We start from the raw sequence: 12,936 nt of genomic DNA, 5'->3' as shown, positions 1-12,936 counted from the left end.
TTCGCAACGCAGCTTCTTCCAAATAAAAATGGACGTTTCTTCGGAGAGCCGAATCCACCCCGCAGACTCTGAGGAGGAAGAGGACCACTGCCACCAAGCCTGTAAGGACTCTGCGAAGGAGGTCATCTGCCCTTGGGAGAACCCTACGGAAGAAGGGCGAGCAGGGTAACAAGCAGCCCTTGAAGCAGCTGGGATGTGACCTGCTTTTGCCACGTGTGGTTCAGTACCAGAACCATGCTGTTAAAGAAGTGCATTAGAGCCATCCTTCAGTGTCAAGGAAGCTCAGACTACCACAGTTATGAATAATGGACCCTGACAGACCCATCTGTTTGTAATTTAAGAATCTGAAGCATTTCTGGACTTATTTTCCCTCCTATCTTTCGTATATTAAGATCCATTCATTGCAAACTTCTTGATAAATGAACCTCATTTCTTGCCTTATTCCAGATGCAGAATATATACATATACATGCATATATATATATATACACACACGCACATATATATGCATATATATCTCCTGGGAAATGGTGTCTTATCTGACTTGCTTGGCCATGAGGTGTCAGCACACTGTACGCAACACAGCTGGAACAGAGCTTGCAGGCATTTTTCAGAGCAGGACTCAGACTTCAAGCACTGCCGAGACTGGGGCGTGTTTGGGTCCCCAGCTTGGGTCCACCTCTTATTGTTAATAAGAATTTTTAATTTTAAAGCAATTTCACTAAGGGACAGCTGATTGCCAGGCAGTATAAATTAAACACTTCATGAGAAGCCATGTACTGTATGGCATGGCATCACTCCTTGATGAAAAACAAAAATCATCTCAAAGAGTATGTGCTACAGGAGAACGGGAGAGGCTCCGGGGCACTTCTGTATTAGTTCTGATTTCCCTTTTGTGGCTTCTCAGTGCCCTGAATTGAACTGCATCCCTGCAACACCTGGGAAGATCAGAATCAAATCTGTGTTGGTGGTTTGGGCCACTCCAAACTCAGACTGATGCATTGCCACCATCTTTAACTGCATTGTTGTCGAGAGTGTTAGAACATCACTCTCCTTACATGGTGTCAGTGTTTCGAGATGGACTTTTTGTTCAAGTGCAGAGGGGTTTCCTAGATGTGTGTGATGTGGTTCATTATTCTGTAATTTGGCCGTGTGGCCTGTGACTTTAGATGTTGCTATTTTGTATTTTCTAGTTGTATATGGAGCTCTGCCTGTGTGGCTGGCATGGTTCATCTTTCCAATTTCTGCTACAGGATGTAAAGGCTCTCCTTCTCCTGCATGCTCAGTGGTCCACATTTCCAGGGCAGGAGGTGAAGCTGCTGTTCAGTGCATTGTATGTGGCTGCTTTTGCAGAGATTAGCAGAAAAAGCAGCCTGTTGGAGCGAGACATGAGCTGCCGTGGGCTGACCCGTAAGGGCTGCGATCAGATGCTCCGAAACATGTAGCATGGTTCTTGCCTTCAGAACCCAGGTTCAGGATGACACTTTTTCTCCTAATCACGGGACAGCAGGACAGTTTCAGAAAATCGATAAACTGTCACATCTCTATTTCCAGACACTCTTTCCCAGAGCAGCAGAAACTCGCACCGTCCCAAAGCAAAGGTCCAGCAGGATGGTGCTGCCCCCCACTGTCCCTGTGCCCTGCTGCCTTCTTCCAGGGATTTTGGCTCAGTGCAGCCACATCCCAACCTACGCAGCAAGCCCTGCCGCTCAGCTGAAAGTGATATTTGGCTGATCCGGCACATCCAGTGTCCCTGTGGCCTAAACTAGCTGTTTAGGTCCATACTGCCCTGCTGGCAAGCTGCCTACAAACCTTATCTGCAGATACGCGTGGGAAGCCAGGCCAGGGGCAGCGCGCTGGGGCCCATCCAAGCTGAAGCCAAGCGTGTGCTGGCGCGTGTCCCCAGGAGCAAGGCAGGCCTGAGGGTCCCCTCGGCTGGTCTGTCTTTTGCTGGGCAGCTGTCTGAAAGCGAGGAGAATGGGCAGATGCCCACGAATCGGGCCTCAGAAACTCTCTAAAAAGGCAATGGAGACGTAACTGTGGTAGAATGCAGTTATGATCAAACTTGGGTTGTCCTTGCCCCGTCGGAAACCACACTGCCTGCATGCCGGGTTTTGATTTGAATAAGGATAACAGGACTGTGCAGATCCCGTGTTTCTCTTTGTACGAGTGTGTGTTTGCTCTTATTGGCTTCGCTGTATTAGAACGACCTGGTTCTGCCGCGGTGGTTGCTAGTGGTGGCCGCCTATTATCCATGAGAGACAAATACGGTGTCTTTCGCTGTTGTTTTGTTAATATTGTTACTCGGCCACTCCTAGTTGGAGAGAGGTAATTTTGTAATCCAGGAAACACAATGATAGGAAGACACTGTGATGTGTACGAATTAATAATATTATATTTACTATTATGCACATGTTAATATTATAAGAATTCTTATAATATTAATATTTCTCCCACCAGTCTGGAGTTCCTCTTTGGAGCTCCTGCTTGTCTTCTACTTCAGAAGTCAACAGACGTAGCGGAACGGCAGAGCGTATCTTTGGCTGGGACTTGTGTCACACTTCTGTGGAGTTAGTAAACGCAGTCATGTGGAACCCAAGCGTCTGTGGTTTCCTTCCCTTTAGCATTGCCTGCAATGCACAGGCAGCAGGGGCGAAGGCTCGACAACAACTCCCCAGGCTGGCTTTCCCACCAGGTCTGTCGGTTCCAGCATATCCTCTGAGCTTCCTGAGGAAGACACATGTCATGTCGCATTCCACAGCCTGAAGTTCTCCATGACAAACTCTAACACTACTGTTATTTATTATAGACTTAGCAACAGTCATGCAACTGGTGCTATAAAATACCCAGTTATCAGGAGAATCTCTTTCTAATGACATGCAGTTAGCTAGACGCAGGGACGAAGGAACACACTGAGAAACCCTTGTTAAAAAGCAGGTCCTGTCCTCGGTGACCCTGCTGGGGTGGCACTTCCTTCGTCGTAAAGAGGCATGGGGGATTTGCGGAAATATCGCTGAGTTTATTTTCAGTGGACTGGGGTGGAGACAATCCAGTGTTTTACTTCTAGATAAGGTTTGCGGTTGCTCGGTGGAGCTCAGGCTGACGCTGTCCAGCCTGTGCCGGCTCTGCAGCAACGCACAGGAGTAACCGAGAGCTCACGCCGTCTGGTGACCTGTTCTGCTTCTTGCTGGACACACTGCGAAAATCTCCCCTTCTCCGCAGACAGGCCAGGGTCGGGCTCAACACGGAGACGGCACACGTGTGCCGGCAACGGCCCTTAGAGCCGAGGAAGGGCAGCGTCTGCGACACGGAGACGTAGCGTGCTGCGCTGGGTCGGACCCGTGTCGCACCTGCTTTGAGCACGGGAGGCGAATCGCAGCCCAGCGCCCCGCGGCTAGCGCCAGAACCAGGCGGCAGGCGCAACTTGGGGCACGAAAGGAGGACTTGAGTAGTGCCTTGGCCTCGTGCCCCTCTTCTACATCAGCAGAAGGGCTCCAGTACCCCAAAGCAGAGGCTCTGTCAGGGCTCCGACACCCTCTGAGTATCGTGCAGGTAGACTCAAAACGAGTAGATTTGAATGGTGACACCTACACGTCCCCGAGGTCAGCACTGAGGGTTCCCATCACTTATCCCTGCAGGGCAGCGCTTTTTTCAGTCTTTTCCAATGTGAGGACTTCTGCAATTTTTCCCCATGGGGGCCAGGCCCCCATGTCGTGAATCTCAAGCCGCTGGCTTGCTTTCCTTCCTTGGCGATCGCAGACACCTCGGCCCACGGACCCCCCGGAGGCTGCAGAGCGCGGGATGAAAACCGCCGCCGCAGAGGCCCCGAATCCCTCCCGTCGCTCCGCTCCGCGAGCGCGGTGACATCTGACGATCTCGCCCCCGTTGGAGGCCTGACGTGCCGGAGGCTGGAGTGCTTTCAGCTCTCGCAGTTCAAATCCCCTCGCTGTGCACCAGCCCATTTAAAGCTGCCTGGAGTCACCTGGAAGAATTAGCTCACTGCGGCAACTTAGACATCCAAAGTATTCCGATAATGCGAGGGATGTGTAAGGTTAATGACTGGAAAAAGTGATCGCTCCCTGTGGGCAGTTTCTCAGAAAACTCCCCGCTGTTCGGCTGACAGAAGAAAGAAGGCTCCAGCGGCGGCGAGGAAACCCCGTGCCCTGCTCGGAGCGGGAGTCCGCCGCACCTGCCTCCCGCGTGGCTGGCTGCAGTCGGCAGCTCCCCGCGGGACCCGCGCGGCGGCCGCGGCCTTCCAGCTCCCCCCAGCGCGGGCCCGACGAGAGGACCCCTGCTCAGAGCAGAGGCGCGCGGTGCAGCCCCGGCGCTCAGAAGACCCCCCCCGTCCTCTAGGTGCGGATCGAGGCGCTGAAGGAGGCGCTGCAACGGGTGGACTTGCGCCGTTCTTCGAACAGGCCCGGCAGGGAGAAGGAAGACGCTCGATTCGCAACGTGGTTCCTTCCGCGCCCTCCGCTCCCGGGAGGACATCCCGGGCAGCCCGTGCGGTGGCCTCCTCCAGAGCGCGTTGTCCCGGCTCAGGCTGCACCAGACGTCGCGGGGTGCGTCCGCCTGTCCAGCGAATGGTCCAGCCGGCAAAGCAAGGAGAGCTCCCGGGGTTTCCCACCAGGCTGGCTGAGAGCGCTCTCCAAGCCGCCTCATCCAGCAGCCTCAAGGAGACGCTGTTGGGACAGGATGGGAGCCGATTCCCGCGTCCCGGCGGAGCTCAGCGGAGCGATGCCGGCTGCGGGGTCGAGCCTGCTGCAGCCGCCCTGGGGCCGCTTTGCGACCCCCCCCGCGCCGCGGGGCCCGAGCGCACGCGGGCGCCTGAGCCGCCGCTCGGCGGCAGAGCCGGGTTTGGGACGCGGACCTGCGCCTGCCTAACCGGGCGCCTAGCGAAACGCCCAAGTCAGCGAGCTGCTTTCCTGGCACTTGGCATCTCTCAAATCTCCCTGCAAGTCCGACGTTTCGCTCTCTCCTCTCCAGCTGGGACATAGAGCCAAAGCGCCAAAAACACTCGAGAACCTGCTTTTTTTCCCCTAAAGTCTTGGACCGCACATTGCTCAGGTCTCACGAACTTAAAAACGGAACAGCGAGCCCCTGGCATCCCGCAGGATCAGGCCTCAGAGGCAGGAAGTACCAGTTGGCTCCGGAGAGAGCTCGTTCCCATGAGATTCCCAGTGTGGTTTTGGCAGGCCGCGTGGTTCGGATAGTTGTGTGAGCAAGCTCTTCCTGCCCGAAATGCCAGCAGGGGAAGAACAGCTGACTCAGAGCGTGACAGCTCCTCGCAGCATCCCCCTGCGAAAGGAGCCGTCCGAACCTTTACTGGCACCGCTGCCTTCGTCTTTAGCGAGGGGGGGCTTGAAAGCCGAGATGTAAGCTGAACCCACGTCGTGACGCCCTCGGAGATGGGGCTCTGTGGGTGGAATTCACCTCTGCGCTGGCGCTGCATCACGTTACATCCCACTCAGGTCCCAGAATAGGACGTGAGTGGAACCGAAGTGGTTCATGGCACGTTCTCCCCCCAGCAGGAACAGTGACAAATATATGATGAAGGAATCTTCATGACTTGGCTTTTTTGGGGTGCAGGAGCCTCAGGGACATCAGAAGAAATCCAGTCGCCGGTGGATCTTCCCCTCGCCTCCAGGGTTATGTCTTATGCGTTTTGCAATATGCCTGGCCCGGAAGCAGAGGTGAGCGCCTCGCAGGATCCCGTTCAGGGTAGACATTCCCACATCTGTTCCACACCGCACTAAAGATAAGCTCTTGCAAGTCAGTTTACTTTTTAAAATTCACGTTGCCATAGCAGCTCGGCGCACTGTCTCGAGCCCTCCTCCTTGCAAAACTTTGATCACCATGAAGACAGAATTATGTTGTTCTCCAACATGTTCTACATATAAATATACTGAAGTTCCCATAGTTCATGCTTCAACATCTCTGCAAAGACCTCTTTTATTTCTCCCTCAGAAAAAAATGCGCAGGCCAAAGGACAGTATTGGAGTGCTCGGGCTGCGCCAGGCACAGCCCTGGGTGCAGAGTCCAGCTCCTCAGCGGCTGCCTGGTCCTGCCGCTCACGTGCCCGGCTGAGGTTCGGCTTCCAGTGGTTTCTAACAGGCGCTGGTACACCACAGCGCTGCAGCCCAGCTGCTAACTGCCATCCCGTAAATTGCAGGGATACCCTCCTCCCTCGCCTCTGCACGCTGGCCATCAGCCTGCCTCTTCCCCGGAGAATTAGAAGAGCACAAATTCCCTGAAACATCTCTGTCCATCTACTGCTGTCCAACAAAAGCACGGGGCTGTATTAACCCCGCTCCCCTCTAGGCTGGTCGTGCCGAATTCCCTCTGTCCCCGGGGAAGGGAGTCAGACAGGCTAACAGGGAGTTGATTTAAAATTTCTTTTTGGTGAGGGGGTGTGCAGACAAGCAAAGGATGAGCAACGCCGCCTTACTGCAGGCGAAAGAGGATCGTGTCCCTGGACAGTACAGTTGTGTTTGAGTGACAGCTCAGCCGGCACGCAAAGGCTGGCATTTTGCTAGGCTTAGGTATCTCCTGGGTGAGAACATGGTAGGAGATCTCCAGAAACCTCCTGTGCATCCAGTGTGTAGAGCGCTGAAGCCTGTTGCAGGCCCGGGTACGGGGGTCTGGCTCTTTATAAGCTCTGCTTTTAGCTCAGGAGCCCTGGATTTGTTCTTTTTGTTACTCAAGATAGGGGCTGTCCAGTCCTTGCTCCTAAAATTTCCCTCTGTTGCACTGTGCTGGGAGCAATGGAAGGAACCTTAACAAACACCAACATTTTAAATCCTGCTCAGAGCACTCCTGTTTCCATCAGGCGTCCCATTTTTGTGGCTGCATTCATGCTAGAAAGACCAAAAAGAACTGGGCTAGACATAGACAAATTTGCAATAACAATCTATGCAGCCATTTGGTTAAACAGCACATTAACCCAAGCTACCCTTTTGCTGTTGTTGTTAACACGAATCCATCTCCTCACCCCAGAGAAGACCCTTCCAGACCAGGATGGAGAAAGGTCAGTGGGATTTTTATTAATGTTCACAGCCAGGCTTCTTCTAGTCAGCTTTCTTTTTCCCCAATCAACTGAAGGGAAAAAAAAAAAAAGAAGAAGAAGAAAAAATTGGGGTAAAAGTTGAAGAACACTTTAATTTATAAGAAAAAGAACTAAATAATTGATGTAGTCATGGTGCCAAAGGTAATTTCTGCTGCTCCCTCTATCTCACAAAGACATTTAGCATTGATTGAGATCAAAGTATCAAAAACCCCTGCTGCTGAGCTGAAAGGCAAAACTTTCGGCTGCCTTTCTCCACTCTAATAATATCGTCTTTATGTAGTTAATAAACTGCACACTTCAGTCAAACTATATCATTACAGAAGACTTAGGGAGCTAATAATTTAAAAGCAAAGAATTGCCTCTGTTCTTCACTTTGAACTAAACAACATTCTGTTGAATGAGGGGGACATCAAAGCTTTGTTACTGTTACCAATGCGGCTGGAGCAGAGGGCCGCACGGAGTGTGTACTTCAGTCATCAAGAGGAAAAAAAAGAAAAAGATTAAAGATATTGGCTTATCAACCCACAGGCAGAACCAGGTGTTTTATTTTCTGCTGTGCAAGCGTCAGGTGGTTTGCTTATCAATGAGCTTTCTTGTTAAATAGATGTGCACGAGTGAGGTTGCTCCTGCCAATCCCGACCGTGGCCCTTTTGTTTTCGGAGCAATCTGCGCGAAAGTTCCGCCTGTTTGCTTGCAGGAGGGTGGGTAACGGCGATTTTTTTTTTTTTTTTAAGGGCCAGCGTACGTTTTCGCCCCGCTAGCCCTCACCTGGTGCGCCGTGCTCCGCTGGGTCGGGCTCTCCGCACCGCTGCCTCCCCCGTGCGTGTGCCGTGGGGCGGCTTCTCCGCTTTGCGGATGTGTCGCTGCGTCTCCCCGTGGCATTTAATGGTTTGTGTTTGTCCTCTCCCCGCCAGGAGGAGGAGGAGGAGGAAGATGTAGGCTGTAGGAGGTCCCTGGCGTAGGAAGGACCTCACCCTTCCCCAGGTGCCAAGGAGGAGAGCCTTGCTCCCAGGCTGCCTCCCCATCGCTCCGCATCGGGAGAGGCGCAGCCGGCTGCCGGAGCTGCCGCCGGCCGGCTCGCTGTGCCAGCCCGTGGACTCAGCACCGCTGCCAACTGCAGCCCTCCGAGAGCTGCCCGGCACTGCCGTGGCCCCGAGGAGGGTCAGTCCCTCCTGCCAGGGTCTCCTGCACCCCTGGGGCCCAGACGTGCTGGACGCTCCTTCATCCCCTCCCCTGCCGTCCCATCTCCTCTTCTCCGTCGAATCAGCGCAGTCCCCGGAGCAGGCTCTGCGCTCGCCGGTTGGGAAACGTGCAGCCCAGCAGCTGCAGCAGCCCCTCTGGCATGGCAAGAAGGTCCTGAACGCGCTTAACGGGGCGCGAAGCCCTCATATTCACGCGGGTGAAGCTTCCTCACCGGATGGATTCCCTGCGAGAAGGGAAGCGGGAAGGGCTGGGCGCTGCCCGGCGAGCGAGCTGCAGGCGGCAGCGCAGCCAGCGCGGAGCACGCGCACGTAGACCCCGCTTCCCCTCGGCCGTTGCACCCGCCGCCGACTCTCAGATTCATTCGCACAAGAATGAGAGTCTTGTGGGTTTCCTCTCCGGCCCTTTCGCAAATCCCGTTTTTCCTGGAACACTTGTGAGGGACAGGATCAGCGAAAAGAGAGTCCAAAGAGACTTCAGGAGCTTTTCTCCTATCCCTTCCCTGCCACGGCAACATGTGCCCATGTTACGTGTCCGGATCCGAATCCAGGTTAGACTTTTGGTACTCGCTGGCCGCAGATATTCAAATGCAGCTTGTGGTGGGAGTCCTGAACTGTTCTCACCAGGAGACACAAGGCGAACCATGAGGTCAGTGCCTGGAAAGACAGAGGCTCTAAGCCCATCTGCTCTGATTCCCGGGGTTTTGATGTATCCCTAGATGTTCCAGGCAGATCATGGAGCCAACAATTTGGTGTGAGCCCTATTATGGGATACTTCTGCTTCTTAAATACTGCTTTTCATTTGCATCAAAAACTCTCCTTGGTTCTCGGCGGTCTGGATCTCGTCCCCTATTAAAGACTGGAATTTAAAAAAGCAGAAAATAATGGCTTATTTCAAAGTAACAATTCGACCGCTTTTTGAAATGCCGTCCTTATTCAAAACCACTTAAATTTACACATATTTCTAAGTCTTTATTATCCTCAGAGGCTGAACCAATTTGGATCCTGATTTCTGCGAGTGTTCTCCTTGATTTCTGTGTCAGAAAGTTGAGATGTAATGTGAACAGATTGGACATTAACCACAGGTAACAAATGGTTTCCTGGGAATTATTGCTTAAGTTATTCTTTAAAATACCTTGCAAAACCTATCACTATGGGGAGGAAATTCACAGCAAAAAGGCTTTCAGAAAGGAATGATCTGCTTTTCATCCTGTTCAGCTGTGGGATGGAGCGTGTGTCTGAGCTCATGTGTATACATGTGTGCAGATGTGTGCTTTTGTGGGCTTCACTCTTTTTTCATTGGAAGTTGCTTTACCTTGCATTGAGGACGACATTCTAGCCCTGAAATGGGCCGAAATGGGTTTTTTTGCTTTTCATTTCAATAAGACCAACATTTTTATTTACGAAATGGAAGAGGTTCTTCTAGCAGGTGCCCGTATGGCTGATACACATCTTATGACTGGAATAATGTAAGCTACCCTTTAAATTGAGAGGAGCATGTCCGCTCACTCCTTCTGGAGATTCATGGATGTCCTGCAGATCGCACAGCATAACAAGAAGGGTGTGGAGCACACGTTGGTGGTGCATCTTGTTTTGAGGACAGTAATCATGAAATGAGGAGGTGGGAAAGGATTTCTGCCCGGTCTGTCTCAGACAGGATGTGGTTCACATGCCAAAGTGGTACCAAAGTTTTGAGGAATGTTTTCTGCAATTTTGGCCTCATGTGGCAGAAAGGTTTTGAGTTTCCCTGAGCTCATAAGATCGTCACCACCCCAAAAGGGATAGGACCTGGTCTCTCAGACAGCCCGAGAGACAAATGAATCCCTGATGTGTTCTGCTTGACTTCTTTGGACTTTCACTAGTGGCATCTATTGGGCATAGTATCTTAGATTTGCACACAAAAGTCAGCATTAAAATGCGGGTAGTGTATAATACAATCTTAAAGCAGAATGTCTGTTTGTCTATCTATCTGTCTGCCTATCAGCCTACCTACAACAGGCAAATTCATTCATGACATGACCATTTTTGCAGCGTTTAGAAATGCTCCTGTGCTCAAAACAGTGCTGTGAGCCAGTGCGATGCAAAGAAAGGCTTTCCAGCTGGACAGAGACGCAGAGCGAAAGGCTCTTGAGCCAACACTTGCAAGATCTGGTAATACAAAGGTAATGAAGTGACTCTGATGGGAGTGCAAGGCAGAGTGAAGCTGTCTTAGCCTTTACCAAAACCACTCTCAGTGCCTTTGCCTTTTCACAGCACAGCTCTTCGCAGAGCTAATTGGGTTAGTGCCTTGCAGGGGGTTTTCAGTGTCTGCAGGAGATGGGCTGCCGCAAACACCTTCCCCTTCAAGGCGCACAGCGTTGCCTTTTTCACACCACAGCTCTCTCCCTGGCTTCTGTTCTCGAAAAGCAAAAGTCCCAGGCTGTTCTTCAGTATCAGCCATTACAGTGTTTCAGTTCTTTCCTCCCAGCCATTTTCAAATGTTCAACTTAAAAGGAAAATGTTTCATTTTAGGCCAAATCCCCCCCTCCTCTCCCTTTCCCCTCTCTTCTCTTCCCCCAACCCCCCTTTCTCTGGAAGAAGAACAAAGTCATTCAAATCAGGAAGCTGAGGAACTCCATGTATACTTTCCACCGGGACCTCGATCCCTACTGGTTTGGCTTGATTTGATTGAAGTGTAATTTAATCCTTCATCATTTGTCATAATGTCATTTATATACAAAAACAACACTGCATCCAAACTTCAGATCAGCACCGAGGAGCTCTCCAGGAGGCACAGAAAAGGAGCCGAGGAGCAGGCTCTGCTGTCTGCAAGGAGCGCGTGAGGCTGGCGGGAGGCGACTGCCTTTCTAGGAGCTGGGAAGGTGCTCGGATGAAGAGTTTCCTAGTTAAGTCAGGTCGTAATCGGTTAGTGAACAAGGGTCCGGAGCCAGAGCAAAGTGGAGGGGTGATTGCGAGCACACCCATGCTAACTTTAATATAGGGTGTGTGGGTGAAATATCTGGGAGGAGGTAACAACCTGGATTTCAGCACGGGCTAGAGGCTGGAGTCCATATGCAGACAAACAGGCAAGTATAGTGGTGAGAATACCACTGGCCAATTCCTGTCTGCTGCCAGCTGGATGAAAGCAGGGCTGGGAGTCTATGTATTTCAAACCACATCTTTGTTTGTAGCAGAGGAAGGGAAGGGAGATGATAGACCTTGGTGTAGGAAATCTCTTCCTAGCTCTGCCAGCACGTGCAGGTCTCCTGCATCCCCTTTTCTTCAATGACCTCTATGTTTTTGCCCTCACCTTCAGTTGTTCCACTTGGGTCTGCAGAACTTTTGGACATGGGGTCCTTCTCAAGGGGTCAAGAGGTGAAGTGGCAGGAGGACTGGATACTCGTCTCAATACAAGCTCTTAGCCACAGGAAGCTCAGTCTTCATCTTTTGGCTCAAGCGTGTCCTGTCTAGTTACACACAGCTAAAGTACTGTGCATCTGAGCACTGACACTTCTCTGCTCCTTTCTCTGAGTCGTGCAACGTGGGAGAGGACAGGCAGGGAGGTCTACAGCCCTGGGGTGAGCCCAGAAGGCTTGCAAGGCTTCATAGCTCTTGGTAGTCACAGGCTCAGCTGTGCTCAGAGGCAGCGAGAGGGCATGCGTTCAGACTCAGCCTGGACTTATGATCTCTGATCCCTTCTTTGCCTGGGAGCCCCTTGTGAAATCCCTCCACGACCCTAGCTCTCAGTGTTCCCACCTGTGAAATGGGACCTCTCCTACCTCGCTGCCGAGAGGCTTGCAAAGAGGAAGGCTTCTGCGTTCGCCTCAGATGGGTGCGCAGCACTATTTCACGTGTGGACACACCATGGCTGCTGTGAACATGTCCCAGCTGCAGACGAGAGCGGTTGTTTCTACTTGCGTTCTCCGTTTCAGCTCTCAAATGAATGGAGCCTCTTCAGAATAAAAGCAGCTTCTGAAGCTCTTCTCGACATAATGCAGTACAGACACGAGAAACAGCCCAGCACAAGGGTGTTGGGAAAAGGACTCAAAAGCCCAGGGGCTTCTGTTTTCGCCTCGGTGCCTTGCTCAGGCAGGATTTGCTCCCCGGCTGTGATCTAACACACCATCAGAGGGACCGACCTGGCTCCGCACCCGGGCAAGGTTGCTCCTCGTCCTCTTTCAAGCTTTCTGGCTCCCTGCTTGCTGCCGGAGCCTTTTGGCACAGTTTGGCCCTGCAGCAAGGCGCGTTCTGGCACGCACCTCAGCACGTCCCACGGAGAGCCAGCGCACAAGAGGAAGGTTACGGCTAATCTGCAAGCGTTGCATGAGATGATTTCATGCAAGGGTTTGTTTTAGGGAGACGCCAAACACCTTTACTTTTCCCCTTTCTGTCCATTCACCGAACACCCTAAAAGGAGGTGGGAATAAGGGCAACGGATAAGCCTTATCCTGCAGACAGAAGACATTGCTCCGGTCAGCGTATATAAGCCAGACAGCGCCTGCCTTTCTCCAGCCCAGGCAAAGGGGTGTCACCAGCTGGAGTCCAGCTCTGTTGGAGCCTGGGACCAGAGGCAGAGGTGGCCCGGCTGGTTGGGGACAGCACCCAGCATGGACCTCCCATGCCCTGAACCGCACCATGCCGCCCACCCCACCACACCAGCCCGACCACAGCGCCCAGGACCTGCTCTGGGGCAGGA

General features: G+C 52.4%; 1 protein-coding gene across 1 annotated transcript in view; it reads left to right on the top strand.

Moving 5' to 3' along the window:
* The window catches only part of RGS9 (regulator of G protein signaling 9), a 37,377-nt gene extending 34,792 nt beyond the window's left edge, over positions 1-2,585 (top strand). The window contains exon 19 of the mRNA XM_067308135.1: positions 13-2,585. Coding sequence (XP_067164236.1) covers positions 13-169 — 157 coding nt within the window. The 3' untranslated portion in view covers positions 170-2,585. The remainder of the gene's footprint in view (positions 1-12) is intronic.
* The last annotated feature ends 10,351 nt before the right edge of the window (positions 2,586-12,936 follow it).

Source organism: Apteryx mantelli, chromosome 19, assembly GCF_036417845.1.
Source record: "Apteryx mantelli isolate bAptMan1 chromosome 19, bAptMan1.hap1, whole genome shotgun sequence".
NCBI lineage: Eukaryota > Metazoa > Chordata > Aves > Apterygiformes > Apterygidae > Apteryx > Apteryx mantelli.
Note: the sequence above shows the minus strand (reverse complement) of the source record. Positions and strands in the feature narration are given on the sequence as shown.